Below are 21962 nucleotides of genomic sequence, written 5' to 3' on the forward strand. Positions count from 1 at the left end.
TCACTGTCGAGACGGGGCCTCCGATCGTTTTGATTGATTTATTGACATTGATCAAGCCGATCTTCGATCCGTCACGGCATTAAACTGCATCGCCGTCGGGTGCTTCGACTCTTGACCCACTCGGATTTTCGTCGCATCCTCTTAACTTTTTGTAAGATTAAAAGAAAAAGATAAAAGAAAAATGTGAAAACCGCAGAAACAGGTACCGAACACCCGGATTCGTTCAGAGGATCATCGACGTAATCAGAACATTTTACCGAAGAGTCGAGTTACTTTTTTACTATCTAACGGTTGGAATGGAAACGATCGGTTCCTTATCGGCGATTGATCTGCTGGACTAAAAGTGGACCATCGGATGACAGGAAAGCGAAATTGAGCCGGCGTCTCGTGATCGAACGGCAAAACGCGACTGGCATACCTATCATCAATCCGCAAGTAAGTAGAAAAAATTGGAATTTTTAAGCCCCCGGTCCTCTTCGGTTATCCAGCTGACCGTGATAAATGAGACGTAAGAATTAGCGGTGATTGATTCATATTCTTACCAGCCGTATTAATTATTCACACCAAATATTGTATATATTAGGTATACGAGCATACGCACACATGGGTCGAATAAGTCTGGTAAACGACTCAGCACCGGAAACACTTAACGCGTTCGGTCTTTAATTATGGATTTTTTAATTAGGCGGACATCGTAAACCAGAGAAAACGAGAACCAAAATCAATGAATTAGTACTTTCAATAACCTCAACTTCATTTCACGGCTTACTTGTGACCCAGAATACGCTGTGTTTCGTCGTTTTTCACGCTGTTTTGATGTTGAATATTTTTTACAGTGTACACTGAGAAAAACTTCATTTGTGACAGTAACTAGAAAAATTGAATAAAACAGGTATCGTTGAAAAACTGTTTGAATATTGTTGGAATTACGAAAAACGAGGTACGCGTAACTATTTGGCGCTATCGTCGATCCTTTTTTGGTAATTGCAACGCGAAATCGGTTTGTTCGGTTTACTCTACTTTTTTAGTTAAATAAGGCTTTAACGTCAATTTATCGTTGCACAAACATTAAATTTTCACAACAGTCGCAAGAAAATATAGTAACAGTGATCGTAATGAGAAAGAATAGTAACGGATACTAGACTGTTCGGTAACAGCTAGAAAACCAATTTTCATTTTCTACCTAGAACTACATTTTTCGATTGCGGTAAAAAATGAAAATAGTTAAAGGCTAAAAATTCCTCTCAGTGTACGAAACTATCGAAAAATTTCAGGGCAATTTTTGAGCGAAAAACTTGGGCAATCATCTTTCTATAACCGTATTTCAATGACTGCAGATAATGCTACATAATCGTGGGTAATATTTCTGCTCCGTTGATGGAGGAAAGGAAAAAAATCACGGATGCTCGTTAGTCATCTTCAGGGCGTGGCGGCCCCAGGGGCAAAGCGACAGCCCGGCATTTCCAAACTGTGACCGACTCCTGGAAGGCATCGTATCGTACGGAATTATTGATATTATATCGGGTTTGAAATATTACGGATCCCCAAAAGGTTGGGTAAGGGTTGATTCTCCCCCTGGGGGAGAATTATTCGCTTTGCCGAAAACGTGGACCGTTCCCAAAACGTCCGTATACTCAATATTTCATCAGCTGCGACACGGACTGTACTACTTGGGAGTACCGTATTACCGTATAAGCTACTATGTATTGCCGGTGAGGTATGAGAAGAAGAAAAAATTAAGAATTTCATGAGTAATCGATTTATAAATACACCCATCTTTGGCGGTAAACTTTCACTGAGGCCTGCGATAGACCGTTTCAAAAATGATCGGTGAAAAGCTTGGCTGAAGTTACTGCCGAATTGGCGACACGTGAACGGTTCCAGTGAACCGTCATTCTTATTAATTGTTGACAACAGCGGGTAAATACTTTCGGCGAATATCTTTGGAAACTAAGATAAGTGTACCAGTTATTAACACGCTTAAACCCAATTGCTGAACCTTTTGTTTTCCAAAATTATAAGTTGACGGCACAAATTGTGATTTTTTCGATGACTGAAACCAATCGCAAGTGGATTAGACACTTAACGTTCATTTCTTTGGTCATTTTAGAACTAAGGATCAGACAGATGAAACCAAAAAAGGTCGATAATTGGGACACTCACCTTCTGTCAGAGATCTGATTTCGAAGTGACGCAGGAAATTGTTGGTACTTTCGTCTATTGCTGAAACCGAACGGAATTAATAATTTCTCGAGGGTCGATCGAGTCCGTCTGCTGCAATTACCGTAACTCTATTGTGTTGTACTGTACAACGTCGGTATGCGGGAGATTTTTTCCTTTCCAACATGCCTCCGGTCCATAAAACGCACTCCGTATAATATGTCAAGTATGTCTACCGTCAATGTCTTTTTGTCAACCCGCTAAATTTATCGATCGTTTTTCAAGCTGCCGTGCGAGTGTGTTCAGGTATACGCATAACACGAACCACTCTGTCCTGGAGTGACGGGAATTGACGGTTGGACGAAATAAACGCAGTCCTAATTGTTACTCGAGATCGAATCACCGCAGTCTAGCCACTAGATTGAAACCTAACTGGAAAGTGGATTTGAAAGTCACAGTACCACTGACAAATCAGGTATCCGATAAAGGTGTTCTTAATTGATCTTCAGCGAATTTGTTTAACTATGAAGTCAGGCTTCGCTTCTATCCAGTGTTTTTAATCGCCACTAGTCAGAACGACTAGAAGTCGAATTTTTAGCTACGCGTGAGATTTCTAGGCTGCGAGGTTCCAGGTTATATTGAAATTTGAACATATTTCGAGCACTGGCTCCAAGGTAACGTCCAGGGTAACGGTAAGGATGTAGGTGAAGGAGAACAGCTGAGAAGTACGCGGTGCGACATCTCGATAATTTTACTTAACCGTACGGTGGTTCACCATAATGGCGTCCCCCGATTGCGAGAGTGGTTCTCGGTAAAGGAATGAGATCGTCTTTGAGATCGCAGCTTTGTTTCGTGCGATGGGTAGGTAGAGGTTTTTTTCCCTCGCGTCGGCGAACTCGGGGGGCCTGTCCTACCCGGGAGATTTATGCTACCGACATTGAAACTAAATTACGCCATAAATTAACCTTAAGTTTGCGGTTCCGATGGTCCTTTTGGTAATTAAATGCCAACGAACAATGAAACATTTGTTTGCTTCACAGTGACAGCACCTCCTCCCCGGTCTTTTATACTCGCGGAGTGATTGGCCTGATGGACGTTTTCGGAACAACGTCGATTACCAGGTACCCACAATCGATCGTGTCCTCGAACCGGCCAAAACCAGCTAAAAGGTTTACCCGGGATACGGGGAAATGGTTTGTATCTGCAACCTGCCGTTCCTAACGGTACGATGTATACCTGCTTTATTCACGAGCTTTCTCTAACGAACCGAAAAAACTGATAGTCACGGAGCGTCGTTCTTTCGGACCGGATCGGATATCGCCACGCATCGTATTTTAGCCGCCAAAATCTGCACGCTGCGGGTGATTCCGGGTATTTGCAAACCTCGTCAATTTCTCCGGCGATCATAAGTAAGCCGAGCAGACCAATCGAACGAAATGGTATGAAGCCATGGTCTCAGAACGCGATGCATTTATTTCTAGCCGACCCGAGGAAAAAGCAGTCTAGCCTTGCGGGACAAATCTCCGGCGCACATATGGCAGTTGCATCCTGTTTCGATTCTGTCTCCTTTAGCGCAGCCGAAGGTTTCGTCAAATTTAGTGATCGAGTCTCTCGAGCGGAGATTTATCCTCGATGCTGAATGAAATTCATTTCGATTTACGGGACCCTGCGAAACGTACCTACCGGAGGGCGATAAAGATTTAAAACCGCTGCTTTGATTTACACCTACACAGAATTTAAGGCTTGCGGAGCGGAAATTATTGCGCGTGACAGACGTAATTGATCCGCGAAGAAGTTAGAACCGTCCGAAAAATGAAGCGACAGGTAGAAATGAGAATTAGAAAATTTATCCGAACAATCGAAAACCTTTGATTACCCCTTTTCGTGGCAAAAGGTTGGATTGATATCGCGACGGTGATTGATGCGAATCTGATTGTAGGCTGTTAGATTACATTTGATGTAACATAATTCATCGGCGCCACGCTGAAGTCAACGAAGTTTAGCGATATGCACAGTGCGTAAATTAATTTCAAAGGATCTTGTAACACGGTTTCAGAGTCCCTCTTTTGGCGACGGTATGGCGATGATAATTAAGACCTCCGACATTGTAGGCGAAACGAAAGCCAGGCGAGAAACGAGCCGTAGATCGAAGTCCAGTTTGTCCCGGAAGATGACACCTACGACATCGGTTTACAATGTGGAACGTGGTGGACATCTACGGGGCGCGGAGGCCTCATTGAACCATAGAGGAAACTAGATCCGATAAAAACTAACCCAATATCGTGCCCGATACCGGGAACCCAGAGGCTAGTTACATTCATCCTTCCTTCTCTATTCCCATTCCAATTCTTATTCCCACTCCATTCTTGACCGCGTGGCTCGTACGTCCTGCGGCTAGCCCACGTGATCGCTGCAATTTTCTTTGCCGCGTACGGGAGAAACGGAGCCGTTTCTCTGCACCGGCATAAGTAGAAGTGCAAGATTCATCTCGATTATTCACCTACCGACCGAACCTATGTCCGTAGGCATACCTGAGTGTGCGGTAGTAGTACAACTATTATTAGACACAGATAAAGGACACGAAAATTTTTCAGATAACTTCACAGATGCTATCTTGGTCTAGTTTTGTTCACGAGAGACTGCGGGAGGCACGAAGAGATTTCTCACGAAACATCGCGCGAGTAATAATGAGGTAAAGATGAGTCTAGTCTGCAGTGCGAACGAAAGCCAATAGCAATTTTCTGCAGAGATCGGCCCTGAGAATCAGCTTTATCATGTTTGCCATCTGTTCGCGATATAATGATAGTTTCTTGTCCCGTCCATACGTACGTACGGTTCAACGCTTTCACAGTTCTTTCTCGATCGAGTTAATTATTACCATAAGCTCATTATTTACACACCAATCGAGATCCGCTGCAGTATGCATTATACCGATTAACCGTGAAGTCTTGCCTCCGGTCACAAGCTCCCCACACACACATATAAATATATATACAAGATGCAAGAAGTCGATATCTTTTCAATTTTCAGTTCTTATTTACAGACCGACTAGAAAGTGAGCCTTTATATAGGCAATCAATGTACACGCAGGTTCAGAATGAAATTAGCACATTGAATACACAAGTTCTGTGCTCTCGTCGGAGATGAAATCATAACTAAACAATTTTCGCAATTACTCTATTTCACTTAAAATACCGGTCGATGACTTCTAACTGCTGCAAGCGATCTAGCAGCCTGAATATAATCTCAGGTGTGTCATTGGTAACCATCCAGATTTTGGACCGGTGCTTCAATTTATCCGTCAAGCGCTTTATTAACGTTGTTCCCGCGTAGTTTAACCGAATTTTCACCTGATCCATGCAACTCCACGCCGAGCATTTGGAGCATTTGGAGCTGAGGCTTCGTATCCGCAACACCGGAGATTAGAAAAATACATTTTCGTGTTTCCCTTAAACCAAACATAAGTGGGGAGAAGAGGAGGTACATCGTTGGAAAAAGGGGTCCAATGTTTGTTCTCCGGAAATATCGGTTTCTCACAGGCGTGTCACGTACAAATACGACGATGTGATGGGACAAAGAAAAGACACGAACGGGGGTGGGAAAGATGAGCCGATGTCCGAATGGTACGTGAGTTCCAGAAACATACTGACGACTTCCCGTTTCCAGGTAACCGAGTGCCGCAGTCGATGATGTCGCTTGTCCGGCACGCCGAGCGCTTCCTGTCTGAGAATTCCTCAAGACTTTTCTGTTTCCTTGGGAAACGTTACCGGTTCAATGCGATATTGCACGTAGTCCTTGGTACTCAGCGATTGTCTCAGGCAATCAGGTTCTCTTTATGCGTTATTGAAGGAAACTTCTCGTGGCACGTTAATCGATGAAAACCTTCAGACGCCGAGTCTCGATGCCAGACCCCCCTTAATAGCGGCAGTATACTTACATATTTACAATTAGATACAAACATTTCCCTACCACTTTAGCTCTGACTTACGTGCCGGTAGTACACCTATACACATAGCCGCGCCGTGTTTCATTACATTTTTTTCAAGTGAAACTTCTTCTTATGACACGTTTTGCGCTTTGCACGTTACCACCAAGTTTCACCCTAGAGGATTATAAGACTATGTTGAAAATTGAAAATTATGCGAAATCAATATTAAGTATATTTCATAAGGTACGAATAGCAGAGTGAAATTTCATTTTGTTTATAAATATATTAAAACATGAGCCGCCATTGGGTTTAAAATTCATTCATTAATCCATTCGACAATTCATTCGTTCCATGTGTATATTGTTAAAATTATAAATAATTGTAAATAACTGTCTTTCGTCGAGGCACTATATTCTTGGATTTCACTTTTGTTGTTTCTTCGTTTTACATCGTCTCTCTTTAAATCTGGCTTGGCTTGTGGAGTGTATAATAATTACAGCGAAATGTTTGTCCTCGTGGTTTAAATTTACTTTATTATTATTGGTTCGTCGATTATCGATCGGTTACGACTTAATTTCAGAGAGGGGAACCTCCGCACCTCCTTCCTCCTAGAGAGACGTAGGCCAAGCAACCTCTTCTTCTTCAATTTTAAATTTGTGACCAGGTGCCCCGCTCCCTGGGTCTAACCTCATCCGCTCGTTACGTTTTCATTGCGCGGTTATATTTGAATTATTACAGGGTTAAGGCAATGTGCAGCCGAGACAAATCTGAGACAGCAGAATAAGTCAGACTTGTAACCAGGTATTACCGATTACAGTGCAATTACACCGATACATTCTACGTATATTTCTGCAGTGTATTTATTTGAGATATGACATTTTCAACATGACATTTAAACTGCGCGTTAAAGTTACGCGCACCCGTTCTTTTCATTCTTTTTCGACTACACCTTCGTCTTTTCTCCTTCAAAACGGGGATTGGTGGAGGTATAACCTTCAACGACCACAGAGAAGGGTGACAAAATAGAATTAAGGCAGATAATAAGATCGCTAGACAGAATTTCTTGAAAAAACCCTCACTAATCTCCAGCTTGCACTAAAGTCTTTGGACTGGATCGACGCATCACGTCATGCGTCGTGTGAGTTACGAAGTTTGGACCACAGGGGCAATATGACTTGTAACATTTAGAGCCAACTCTCAAACAATGAAGTGAATATTAAAGAAATGCGTCGTTCATCGAAAACAAGATGTTCATTACAATTATTTTCGCCTCAGAAAAATAGTCTTAATTGACCTCTTCAAATTCTACATGGCAACTTACAATCGAGCCACCGCCCACTTCCTCGGAATTTTCTTGGGTTACGACGTAGCGACTAAGAAGATGCAGCTTACGAAGGTATTTCCTGGAAAAATTTTCCGCATGACAAGAAATTCCAATCCCATTGAGATGACCAACTGATCGTCAAATATCGAAATATTTTCGGATTTTTAGGTGAACGTATTGATCAACTGGACTGTAACCGCTGTACTTGTTCTATTTTGTGCATGTGGTGTCCATTTCAACTACCATAATGATTTTGCGTACAACCGTCTGCTGGAAGTTATACTCGCACTCACGTTACGCCCGTGTTGGTCGATTGCCATTGCTTGGATCATTTATGCATGTACTCACGGATACGGAGGCAAGTATTTATTTTATTTCTCGATGGGAAATTTGCGATGAATTACAGAACACTGTAAAGTTCTTTACTTGAGGGTTCCAGATGCAGGCGAATAGAACTCTGGTCTGGCACAACAATACATTGATGAGACATATGATTTAATATTGAAAGTCTTTCAGGGTTCGTTAACAGATTTTTGTCGTGGCCGTTCTTCCGGCCCGTCAGTCGGTTGTCATTTTCCATTTACTTGATGCACATTTTACTCCAATTTATGAGGAGCGGGGTCGCACGGACTCCTATAGCGTTTTCGAATTCCTTGCTGGTAAGTTTTTTCTTCACAACTTCTGTTTCTTCACCTGCTCATTTCGAATTCACACCATCTCTTTACAGATTTATGAGTCTTTTATTGATTTGGCGCTTTCAATCGTCGTGGCTTTTATGCTGACCTTATTCGTCGAATACCCAATGATTCTGTTGGCAAAAATTTTCGTCAATTCCATATCAGAGTCTAACCCAGTCACCCTGGCGCGAAGCACCGGCAACGAGCGGCAGGTTAACGAGGCAGGAGTGTAAAACGAATCAAAGATCAAAAATCGGAGAAGATAAAACAAATCAAATCGTTCCACACCGATTGACGGGAAGTGTTCTTTAACCCTGTCTCGAGTCCTGATCCTACGCTCCTGCAAAGTGTCCAGGACACATCTGCATATTTAACGCACATTCGCACCCGTGATGTGCATCCGTTCATACAGACACACGGCCGTGTGAATCCTGCAAGTAACGCGGCACGCGTGAGTCGTGATGGCACGCGATGACCCACTTTCGGTCATTTTCGTATTCGCAAGTATTCCGTTGGCGTTGACCAGAAACAGTAAAAATATCTAGCAACGTATTTTATCCGACGACGCGGTACCGACAATGAGAGCTGCATGGAATACCGGTAGAAAACACAACCATAATTAAAAGTTGTTGAAAAAAAAATATTTAGCAAGGTCGGTAAATAACCGAGTCAAAGAAAGACATCCGTACAGCCGGGTAGTTTAACTTGTTCACATTCTTTGAATGCCAAATTTATATTTCAGTTACCGTGTAGATTTTTTTTCAGAATGGTGTCTGTGGTGAGTGATTTTTATGTTAACTTTGGCAAAGGCTTGCCGCTTGAATCAGATCTATAAATTTTGTACATGTTCCACCGGCCGTTGAAATGAGGAACCGTTTTGAGTATGACCTGCAACCAAAATGCGAGATCAATTGGGAAACGTGATTCGATTCGCTGCCGTACAGTTATTTATCGCCGCGTTTCTGCACGAAGACGGCGAATGCAAGCATCTCGCCACGGATCCGACCTCAGCTCTGAACTCGGTGGAACTGAAATATCGGAGTACACTTCGCCGGGCGAGAGCAGCTGGAATTGTTCCTTTTCGAACGTGGCCCACCGGTGTAGGTGGTGAAAGGGTCCATCCCTCATGTTTGCGCAATCCAGTTACCTGGCCGTATCGACAGTGGTTCGATGCAAATACAGAACGTGACTAAGCCAGGCTCTATTGCCAGAGGATTGAAGACTACTCACAACCCGCCTGATGACTCTGCAAAAGAATATAATCGGCTCGATTATCGGCTCCTCTGAATGGGTTTTTATTTGCGACCATCACAGTACGGAGTGAGAAAAAGGGTGCTTTCGAAATCAACCAAAATTTCACTGCGGATTGTTCTAACAGCTGTGACGTGGTAGGAAAATCATTATCTTCAACCAAGGACTTTAGGCCTGATATAAGAGAGTCGAAAATCAAACGTGACGGTATAAGGCTCACGCCCACATATTCTGCACATCACGCACAGTTGCCCGGCAAGTGTGCCAGTGTGTTTAATGGAGTTTGCAAATGGATAACTGTTCGTGTCTCCGTTGTGCCCGGGAGAATTTTAATGCAGTTTTACAGTCTCGACGATTAGGCCGAATGTAGGTCTATTTTGCATAAGAGATACGTTGCGACGACGCCGAAAACTGAAGCGTGGAAATGACCAACCGGGAAGTGTCGCGTTTATGTCCGGGTGTGACGACCTGCCTTCGTTAGGAGCCTCTCCTCACGTACCGTACTGTTACGTATAGGTACTGCTAGATACAATTTATACGAAGAATATATTACTGCCTCATTATTTATCTCAACAGGGGAGCATTGCAAGTTAAACCGAATTAGAAAACCGCGCTCGCGATCGTTATGCAAACAGCTTGAAGCCCCTGGAGGTCGCGGTTTTCCACCAAATTGACACAGGTTTCAACCTGCCGCGTTTTTTTCATTCACTATAAAGGGGAAGTTGTCACATAATTACCCATAAATATGAGAAGTTGAGTTTAATCTCGATGTTTTTAGGTTTCGAAAATTACCGACGACCAGTTTCACTATGCGATTTATGATGGTTTTGATCTCGAATACCTCGAAACGTTGTTAAGTAAAATGTATTAAATTCATCTGAACTTTTTGAGATCTAGAGAATTGTAATCGGATTTCTATGATTGCGGTCTCGGTTGATGCGATTCTGCCCAACCGAGACCTGAATTATATACATAATTGTGTATTTCTTCGTCCGGCGATAGCTCAAAAACAGATTCATCGATTTCGACAAAGTTTCATCCATTAGTCTGTCATCACATCAATTGAACTCCAAATCCTGTCGTCTAAAAATGTCGATTTCTCAAAAAATGTGAATCGCAGGTAGTTCCTACAAACCATTCGATTTTCCGTTTACCTGGTTTGAGTCATTTCTTCACACAAAATCAGTTGCACAACGAACGGTAGAAACTCAAGTATTCGAGGTATTTCCGCAAGAAATCGTTCGATCAGTGAACGAGACAATGGGACCTACGGCCCTTCTCGTAGAGTTCAAGGAGTCTGCCCTCCTTAGAATGGACCGTGCGACGTCTGGAGACAACGATGATCCCATGGCGCTTCCGGTCCATTCTCTCACCGCATACCTTCAGAGTGTATATCTACGTTCTCTCCGTCCGTATGGCGGGTAGTCGATGAGGACGCGGGCTTGCAATTATTGCTAATGAAAATCCGGCGGCATCGACGTCTCGATAACGATCTCGGTCTTGGTATTGCAGCAAATCGGTCACCGCGACGATCGGGCCGTCCACCCACCGCAGCCGGGATCTTTGAATCTCACAATCCTTCGCGGTGCGTGCATCGCCGATTGGGATGATTCACATAAGCAAGCGACGGGGGCGCGATGCACGCAGGCGGCTTTGGGCCTCTCATTACTCGACCCGGGCCCAACGAGCCGATCTCGTATCAGTCGCATCTATCTGGAGCACCAAGTTATAGGTATTCTATACAGGGTGCTCGTAAAGTCCCTTACGGGTTCCTTCGAGGCCTGTCCTCAGATCGTCCCTTTCATTTCTTTCTCATCTTACTTTTATTACCGTACCGATCAGGCACGCCACCGGAAATTTAAACGTCACACGCCCTTTTCACGAATAAATTTTAACCGCGTTACGAATATTTCAAGACATCTGTACCACGAAAGTACAAAAAGACTACTTTACGACCGCTCTGAATATCAATACAGAAATTAGGATAAGATTTTTTCAATTTCGAATGCAGTGAGTCAGACATCTTCGTGCTAGATTCAAATGAACAGTCTGAAATAATGTCAGAGCAGTCTGGGATGTGATCCTGTGGCTTTTTTTTTCTTCGCTCGTTTATGTTACACATCTAATTCTTTTAAGAATATTACGAAAGAGCTTATTGTTAAGGTTGAAAACTCGCGTCTCTAATGCAGTTCATTTTACTACTTTCTCAAATGTTAATTTCTTATAACTTTAGGTTTTCAACAATCAGAGAACCGCAGAAAAGCTTTGCAAATATTTTTGAAAAAATTATTGAAGCTTTGTTTTACTAATTACCAGAGTCGAGCAAAGAACTTCAGCACATTTCTCACCAGGTTAGTGAATAGACAGATGTCTTGATGAATGTACTGCATGGAATCTTGTTTAAAAAAACAAATTATTTACTAATCGAGGGCTTCTGACAGTGTGACAGAGGGGGAAAATATCAGCGAACAATAAAACTTACTGTCAATACAGAACCGACAGTCGATTCAACAAACACAAGTCCCAAGGCTTAAGCCGGGCAGTAATGAGTTATCCTTCACAATCCGCAGTACCGACTTGCGATGCACGGAACTCTGTAAAATGATTTCGGCCCCAGAGGTCAGAGAGCGATAAAACTGGTCCCACTGTTCAGTTGTTCTACGTGATAAATTCAAATCATAGTGAAAATGGAAAGCGAATTAGATAAAATCCGTACCGATATCGATTAATTGTCACTGTATTTTCGGTGTGTGAAGATTTATTTTAAGATTAAAAATTAGAGAGGGAGGGATCGGTACGGTAAAGTGTGAAAATCGCGCTACAACTACGCACATTTTATTAGCACAATTACATACATAACAAAATGATGACAACTATCGTACTAACCAAAATTGATAATGATTGTTGTAAGGTATAGGATTACAGAATCTAACAGTTACAAATATATTTATATCACAGTCATAGATAAAGAAACATAATATGTAAAACTACAGCGAAGAGCCTCGACGGGTCGTATGAAATAATTGTACCAATCTAGTGTAAAAATTGACGTTGAATATCTGCAGTTGGAAAATTGCGACCAAATGTATAATTATACCGAGGCTCTTCATTAATGTTCATCGTTTCGTCGTTTCATCGATTCGACGGTTTTACAAGTCCCTCTGGAACCGATTGAACGAAAAATCAAATTACATATCATACGGATCGATCGGATCCACTCGTAATCAGTAACGCGAATCACGCGAATATTGTGACATCGGGATCTTGTTTGCAATAACTGATGAGAATGTAGATGAATTTTAAGATCTTGCGAAACAAATGATCAATCTTATTGTACAAGCTTACAACGATATAGATTATACTTGTTGGAATACATATGCGTATTTAACGGTACCTATATAGAATAATAATTTGATCAACTTTTAATCTATGGCTACATGCTAGATGGTAAAACCAGTCTTTATAATGGTTGCTGATAAACATCAAAAAGCACAATTTGACTCTTATTATAGATTATCGAGCTACCGCTGAATAATTGTTTTCATTTATAATCTTAATCCAATACAATGTGGTCATCATTTTTTTCACGTTGACAGTAAAATTGATAATATTAGTACAATAATAATATTCGCTATTGAAGGTACGTCACTACCTTGTAAATTCTATTAATTTTCAGGTGCATATGCCGTAATCGTTCTGCAAGAGGAAAATCGCGAATCATTTGCCTTGAACAAACTTCTATATTAAACAAAATTTTTGTACATATATTCTTAGAAAGCTGCTGCATGTCTGAATTCGAAAGAAAGGAAACTAAATTGGAACGACTTCTTTCTGAATCACCCAGTTGATTTGAAAACGCAGAAATGTTCGTTTTATGTCTCACAGATCACCTCAATAAACAATTAGTTTTTAATGCGAAATCGGGAAAAGATACTAAATCTATAAAGAACAATTGATCGATACTTATTATAATACAAAAATAATTCTTAATCGCAGTACACGAGAGAAATTCATCCTTTTATTAAACCATTCACTCTCTCTTTTTCTCTCTCTTTCTCTCTCTCTCTCTCTCTCTCTCTCTCTCTCTCTCTCTCTCTCTCTGTCTCTCTACGCACAATTCATCAATCTGATAAACAAATTCGTTGAGAAAAAAAAAAAAAAAATTAATCGTTGGTCTTGCATCTGCAACAACGATAATAAAAATCGAAAAAAAACTGATTACACTTATGCATCGCACGCTTCGTAAATATTCAATCTCAACATCATTATTTTCAGATCGTGTTTGTCACCGTCTGCAGAATAGTTTTAAAAATTTATACATAAAGCGTACGTTCTTCAAATTTTTCTTAAAATATAGCTCTGATTCCTCTGCTCATTTTGTGTATCCCTATATATGTATATATATATAGACTTATAAATATGTATATCTATATATCAAGCTATATACTCTCTATCAACGAGTTCACTTCTAAGCTGGACAACATTAAAAGATAATCGAAATCTGAATGAATCCGAAGCGTCAATTTCAGTATGAAATCCTCGAATTGAGTCGCTTCTAGCTCTACCTCTACCGCAATGATCTCAAAGCCAGTTGTGGGAACAAAATAAATCAATCACGTTCCAAATTTTCAAGGTTCAGAACGAAAAGAAATAAATTCTGAACCCGGATCAAATGCTTTTGGAACTGGTTTTAATTCGTTTCAATTTGCCGGATGAATCCCCTGTAGACAGTCGGACAGGCGCGCTTTTCAATCTATCAATTCGCACCGCTCAAAGCAACTCTGACCGCTCTATTACACGAATAGATTGTGCGGTGTTAAATCATTCGTCATAGTTTACTCAGCCGATTAACTGGAACGAAAGTTGAAACTGATGAAAATACGGCAATTCACGCAATTCAAAAGGTGTAGAAGGTCCCTTTCTTAATTGGAGCAAATTTTTTATCGGCGGTACAGAAACTAGTCCGAAATGAGAACGTTTTCTTTTCCCTTATCTTCTCTCCGATCTGAATGTCGCGAATAAGGTTTTAAACTTGATTGTACAATACATTTGAAATTGATTTGACATTTTTCTTGACGCCCAGCAAACGCTCGAAATGTAGACAAATTTAAAAGGATAACACAGCTTGAGTTGGCTTGAAAATTTGACGCCTTGATGAATAAGACTATTTTTACCACTTCGAAGTAACGTTCATTTTAACAAGCCACTTAAGCGCGCCAACGACCCTTTGTAACGCGGCATTAGAGCCTCGTCACTTGCTTCTCCGCGCGATATACGCACGCGGTAATTTCAATGCGGAAAACGACCATTCCTGGCACACGGATCGGGGCCTGATGTCATCGCCGCGCTTAAATTCGCCTCGAAAGTTCGTGTCAATTAGGCACAAATCGCCCGTATGAATTCAACACCGTAATTTTCAATTTCGCGTGGTCGTTTCAATTTACAAAAATCTGCGCTCCACCCGTTTTCAAATCGCGGAACGCGATGCGGACAATTAGATAAAAACCGTTTCGATCTTCTACGTCATTCTTTCTACAGTTTTTACCATCCTCCTTAGCGAGGACGAAAAAAGTCGATAAAAATGCTGTAGCTCGAACAGTCGGAGAACCCACACTCGACTCATTCACGCCGAAATGAAAGTGAAAAAAGCAAAAGTTCTTCACGGATCTGAAGCAGACGAACATACGGTCCACATGTGGCTCCAACAGACTGCGACTAACGTATCTTCATCCCCTTTCCCAGTGTTTCAGCGTTTCCACTACTGCCTGTTCGAGTGGCTCTAGTGGCACTAGAAGCGACATGCATTGACAGGAATTCGGTGTCAGGGACCTTTCCATTAGTGTGATTAACGCGATTGTTTGAACGACACTTGGCGGCCGTGTGTTCCCTTTTCTTCAGCTTTCTTCTCTTCCTTTTTCCCTCGACTTTCGAGTGGTCTAGTTCGAGTTACCCGATCTTCGGACGCTCCAGCTGTCTCTGCTTGTCCCGACTTTCGGACTTGTTTGTTCGATCGCGTTACGCACGTCGACAGTCGAGATCCGGTAATTATCGCTACAACTTCCGGCTAGCGTTACAAGCTGCAAGAATCGCTCGCAAACTGACGCTTGTTGGGATACAAAATGGGTGGTTAAAACCGTGGTACTTATTGCGACGTCTCTCTGTTTCTCTCTCTCTTCGTACAAGTTTCTGGATTTATTTTATTTTCATATCTTCATCTAGAACGATATCGTTCCTACACACAAAGCGGACGATGAATCGAACAAAGTACCTCCGGGTTCTCGGGCCCTTGGACTATGGTGCGAGCACTCGATCGCACCGTGACAAAAGCTCGGAAACTCTTCTGAGGAATGACTGCAGAGCTCTGCCGTCGAGGGTCATATCAATCCGAAGAGCTTCAACTTATCGTGCGCCAGCATAGCAGAGTTGTCGGGAATCTGGCGGGGTCAGGACATCTAAAATCTAGTATGTACCCTCCAAGGAATTCTCGACTTCGGACAAAACCGGCACCAGTGTTTGAAGCGAGAAGTAACGCGACCTGTCAGCCGCGTCCACGCTGGTAACGTGTTGAAACTGGCAAGGCTGGCTGATGTTGCTCTTCGCCGGAAGGACGACCTTCTTTTGGGGTGACTTTTTCTTCTTCTTCCCCGGGATCGACAGGCTGATGTTCTCTGGACAAGACACCAGGCGTTCGATGTGCTGCCAGAGCTCGTTCGCCGCTTTCGAATTGTCAAAGCTCAGACCAGCCAGCCGTGTGTGATCCGAGGAGAGACACATCGTATGAAAAGCTGCACCGGACACCTGCGGAGAAGGATTTGATAGTTATATAGGATTCCGCTCTGCTGAACGTAACCAGAGGCTCGAAATCAGCGGGTTACTTCACCTTGTACGAAGAAAGGTTGTCGATAGTCTCTCTCCAGAGCGTGAAGCAGGTTCCACGCTCGGCGAGGAGAATTTGGATGCGCCTTTTAGATCGAGACCGCGTCTCTCCCAAGTCAAGAACCACCACCGGAATCCCCGTGAAACGAAGCTCCCACGCTCCGACCTGGGAGGCGTTTCCCAGATACAAATTAGCCAGGGACTCGCACACGAATATCTGGAACAGTTAAAGTCTTGCGTGAATTTCAAGACCGATTAGTCCTCGAAATAGGAAATATTCCAGAGAACCCTCCAATGTTTCGGCTTGCGTTCGCTCGAGTGCAGAGAATTTCAAGTGGAAAGGATTCGTTCGGTCTTCGTTAATTTCAGGAAACCGATTGACTCGGTTGTGTCTCACCTGCGTCTTCAGACCCCGAAAGAAGGTCTCGAGCTGTTCGCGTTCCAGCTGACTGACGGGATCCAGCCGCGTTTCGTCGCTGTGTTCGGAGCTGTCGCTACCCTCGTAACTGGACGTTGCGGAAGTGTCGGCTTCCCCGGTGGAGGACAATCGTCTCCTTGTGCTTCCGCTGTACTCGCTGTAGTAAGACGAGCTGTGGAGCGAGAGGTTGGACTGCAGAGCCGGGCAGGAGGATGCGTAAACCGGTCCGTTCATTTTCGCCTGAAACAAGAAGCAGGGGAAAAGGGTTATGATCGTGTAATCAGAAGTCGCTTAGAATTTCCAATCATCGTTCCGTTCCAATTCGGGATAATTTTTGCCAATTATCGCTGGCTCCCGAGCCTCGCAAGTAATGGGACAAGAGTACCATAAGAGGGGAAGTCCCCATCTCGCAACGCACTTCGACACATCCGGTGGCTCCGATTACCGACGTGTACTGGACACAATGCATTTCCTTATAACGAGACCCCGACCGCAATTTCGAATCACATTCCACTCTACAAACTACACGACTGCTTTCAGAATGCGGGAATACTTTTTCGTCCTCTTCTCAACAGCCGTACCTCGCTTCGTGACACTGATCCTTAAGCCGTGTTATTATACACACGTTAAACCCCAGACGTTTCCACAACCGGATGTTGCGTCTGACACTCGCTCCGTACTCAGCCTTGAAAACTAGATAACGAACCGACAGATATTCGGGAAAGTCTGTACACAAAATGCAAAATCGTCTTGATCGAGCTTTTTTTTAACTCACGATTTCTTTGTCATTTCAGTGTCTGTCAATGACTTGCTGGCATTTAACGCGTAAGGGGCGAGGGTCTGAGGGAACTGAATTTCCCGAGAAGATGTCCCACTTTGGAGCAACCTACTTCCGGTTAGGGTTTCGTGCGTGTCTAGTGGGTGCGACACGTGTGGCCCGGCTTCTCATTACAAATCGTATCGTTGGATCTACTCGTAGATGCTCACGCGCCTGTGAAAATCTCTCCGGAATCCGGGCGGTCAATTTTCCCCGGATGCGGGTACATTTTGTAACGTTTTACCTTTTTGTGAGCACATATTTGTCATACGATCCTGGAACGTGGCTGGAGTTTAAATGGGGTTTAAATTCCACTTGGATTACGAGGGATTTCAACTTCTTAGGACTGAAATTCATTGTAGCATTAAATCCGACCCAAGATACAAAGTCAATTGTGAAAGTATTTATGATTACTGCTACTGAGAAATCTCGGAAGAAATAAAAATGAAAATCAATTCCATACAGGGTATATGATACAGCTACTAGACTCACATCTCGAAGGACTATCCGCAGATATTTTCTGGGGATGAAGGGCATCCGGACGATTATAGCTATTTTTAGTTGCTCTACATGTTATCCGATAGGAAAATCGATGAAGCTATTCGTGCCATGGTAGTTTCTGCTCCTCTATGCGTCAAATTTTAAATCTATATTCCACGGCCTGCATTCTCTTCGGTGAAACTGTGCCTAGTACGAATCTGTTTATTACCTTGTAATAATAATCGCAGCCAAACATGTAATCTATAAGCTTCTTGAATTCCGATAACAAATTCGTAAGTCTGGTCGTTTCTACTCACCAATTTTCGCTAAAATAATCGAAATTTTTGTCTTCATTCCGCTAAGCATAACGTCGGTATACACACGTGATCGAAATGTCGAGTGATGAAGCAGCTGTCTTCCATCATCGCAATTTTCGTTAGCTAGTTCGCGTTGAGCAGGGGAATATAAGTTGGCGGAGGTTATCGTAAAAAGAGAAAAAATTTTTAAGATAGATGGGATTTCGCAGACGGATGATGTTTCCACCCCCGCGAATGCGGCCTTCCGAATGGAATACAGCGCTGTTTGCTTCTCGTTTTCACCGAGTGTGTTATACCTAAATCCCGAAGTATGTATGCGCCTGCAGAGTACCGTAGACACAATACCGAAATCCATTCGGCACACGCCTACGCAGGACCAGCCTACCAACCACCAGCCATTGTCAACGGCGTTATTTATGGTACGGTATGCAAACACGGTTTTGCTCAAGATACGACCTCCGCGGTTGCCTCTGTAGTTTGTATTGTGTGACGCGTCGTCGGAAATGACGACGGCGGTGGTGGTGACAGTGAAGTGTTATGTAGGAAGTGGCAAGTAGGTCATTCCGAGACAAGCCAGTCATTCTGACACATTTTCTTCCCGGAACATTCGGCCACAATTTCCTTCCAGCAGTCGTCGCTGTTTAAAGTCGATGCTTGTTCCATGGGTTTCTATTCTTTTCATTTGACTATAAAATTCCGAGCAGTCTACAGAACCGAAATGCCGGTCTTACGGTGCTGTTTGGACGTCTAGAAAACGTTTCAACGACGGAAATAATCTATTCTGTGTTCAACACGTCACGGACGGATGAAATTTCGACGATGCGTTACTGCGGGATACGCATTACACGCAAAGCGTGTAGCAAATGCTTACACGGATGTTTGCAAAAGCCTGAGTGAGAGAATGTATAAATTTTCATTCTTCCAGAGGCAAATATTGACCTCTCACCGTACAATGAAAACAATTTAAAAAAAAACATCTGCGAAGAACTTTCTCGTTGTAATGCGTGTGTTATCCGTGCGTAAGTATCGCGCGTTGGAGTGATTTTAATTTTTTCAACGATATTACCTACCGCAAGTTTTCACCGGAAGATCGATGTCCGAGATTAAACTGACTGCGGGTAGTCCGCGGTATTAATTCACAGAGCCGGCGCGGTATAATCGATGCCCAGCTTTTACAGCTCGTGTCCAGCGTACAATGCGTTCATGTACACATAGGCATGCATATACCTGACCGATAACTAATCGGGCGATAGAGGTGTCCCACATACTCGGTGACGTACCACCCGTACCGTCAGCTTTTGCATTTTTATACCGTGCAAGCATGCAGCTTGTAAAATGATGACTGGATGCTTATCAAAAACCGTATGCCCGGATTGGATAACATCCGATATTTTATCTTTTTCGAGTTACGAGGATCAGTACAGTGAGTCACATGCCGGCGATCGCGTTGTATTTATTTTCCCGATACAATATACTCGGTACTGTAGAAACGAACCGACGCGAATCGAATTCCGCGTCGTTGATCGAATGTGCACGCTTCGACGTTTCCGCGTCGTATTTCAGCCAGAGCCAATCAACGCCCGAAACCACTTTTACTGCCGGCTAATTTATTGCGCAGGCTGAATTTTGCGCATCCATAACGCGGTCTGGCAACTTATTTATATAACCACAGGCTGCAGTTCGTGGAAGGCAAAAGCGGGTCCGTCTGTGGTGGAGAAAAAGGACGACGAAGGGAAAAAAACGTTTCAAATCGTATTCAACTCTGCACTTTGCATCCGCATCATGTACGCGGTGCACGAGTGTGCGCACTTGTATCGCAGAGTCAAGTTCCGCTGCATAACCGGCTGTTCAACATTTATCACCGCTGTATGAACGTGGACAACGCTTGTGTATATATCGTACATGCAGGCTAGTTGATATTCCATCCGCAAGCTCTTTCCTGATCAAAGATCCTCTCGGGTCAGCCGATGTAAAGTCTTTCCAGCTTTGGAACCGTAAGCCGTGACCTCAACTCCAAGGTACGTCCGCTGTCCTCGGAAGCAGAGAAGTAGAACGCTGCTGAAGCGCGAGTGAAGAACCTCGACTTCTTCTTCTTCAAGTTCTTATCATAGGTACATTTTACGAGCTCGATTCGATCCTGCATGGAATATTGAGGCGTGCGTTCAACGACTTCACGAAGCGTTCGTCAATTTCGTGATGAAGGAATAAAAAAAAAAATAAAGAAATGACACTAGCGACATATTCGCGTAATCAGCTGTTCGTTCATTAGCTGTTAAATTATACACCGCCTGGTGAAGACGATCCGCGAATCAATATTTCACGAGCGGAGAAAGGGTTGAGATTACGATTATTGCCACCCTCTCGACCCACCAGCCGTAAATGCTCGACGATTGCAATTTGGCTTTGGACGAGAGGCGAGGATCCACGTCCAAGAGCCGGCATGTTCCACCGGCCAAGGTATAATGCTGCCACATGATTCAGAAGAGCGTCAAATCTTCGGGCATGATCGTGGGTCGGCAGTCCCTGACCCCGAGAACCATCAAAAGTTCAGATTCGTCGAAAAGGCAATTGCCTCGTAGACCACAAAGAAGGCCGCCCGTGTTGAATTACCTTTGTAACAGCTACACACAAGGTGAAGTTCCTCCGCGAGGAAGAATGAAAGTAATAAAAACCAAGAAGCGAGCGAGCGAGCTGCCGGCAGTTTCAGCGAGCCACTCTACTGTGCATACAACCTTTAAAAGTTCTTTTAATTTTCATTCTTTTTACTTCTTCTCTAATCGATTCTTCATCGCTGCCGTTTCAAAGAAACTATAAGCAAGCATAGCTGCAGACCATCTTTGTGACTTTTAGGTGCTTAAACGCAGTGATTGTTTAATGGAAACAGGATCGCGGATCGTGTTCCTTGGCACCAATTGTTCGGGCACAAGATTCATGTACATCCATTTTGGCACTGAGCCCGTGAACCTGATCGCCGAAGCATACAGCGCATGATGTGGAAAACGACGTAAAGCGACCTTCTGAAATGGTTAGATGTATGTGCACCTATACGACTACATTGTAATTGTATTTATCGCAGGTGTGCAAACCTTTCGTTTCGTTCGCGGAGAATCGAGTTGCCCTTTTACCGATGTTAGCAAGTCACGTGCGTGCAGAGGGTGAATCGTAAATATATATATATCCTGTTCACACCTGGACATTTTATGTCGATTGATCCTCGTTTGCGTAACCATGCGATACAGAAAGACAAAAACATAAAGAAGGAAGAAGTTATCGCAGAAACCCACGATATGATATTTCACAACTCACAGTACGCGCTTACACGGCTAAGAATTAACTAAATTCACAGGGAAAATTGTTTATGAGGCGATTCTTAGCCTGCTAATTGCACAATTTTCACCAACCGTATCGCTGATCCGATTACGGGTATTAAGTGCCGTGAATCACTCTGGTGTAACGTCGACGTTTGCTTGACTGGACGAGTGGGTAACACGAAGCTGCTTCGACCTTCCAATTGTTCTACGACCGTGAAAATCTCTCCTCGATGACAATAATACGTCTCGACGGTGAGAAAAGCCCTGGAAATGGATTTCATTCATGGCGGAAGAATTCGGGCAAACCATTTATGAAGACGGCAGAATTAGAGTAGCACATTTTCCTACCACAGTATCCACGATGATGTCTGGACACCGGAAAATGAACAAAGTGAAGTACTTC

The 21962-nt window shown here is 43.2% G+C and overlaps 1 protein-coding gene across 1 annotated transcript in view; it reads right to left on the bottom strand.

Annotated features, from left to right (window-relative positions):
• Positions 1-12153: 12153 nt before the first annotated feature.
• Positions 12154-21962, bottom strand: part of LOC107219639 — a 28373-nt gene continuing 18564 nt past the window's right edge. The window contains exons 2-4 of the mRNA XM_015657920.2: positions 16614-16874; positions 16221-16433; positions 12154-16138 (exon numbers count right to left, since the gene is read on the bottom strand). Coding sequence (XP_015513406.1) covers positions 15800-16138; positions 16221-16433; positions 16614-16868 — 807 coding nt within the window. The 5' untranslated portion in view covers positions 16869-16874 and the 3' untranslated portion in view covers positions 12154-15799. The remainder of the gene's footprint in view (positions 16139-16220; positions 16434-16613; positions 16875-21962) is intronic.

The sequence above is a fragment of the Neodiprion lecontei genome, chromosome 3, assembly GCF_021901455.1.
Source record: "Neodiprion lecontei isolate iyNeoLeco1 chromosome 3, iyNeoLeco1.1, whole genome shotgun sequence".
Lineage (NCBI taxonomy): Eukaryota > Metazoa > Arthropoda > Insecta > Hymenoptera > Diprionidae > Neodiprion > Neodiprion lecontei.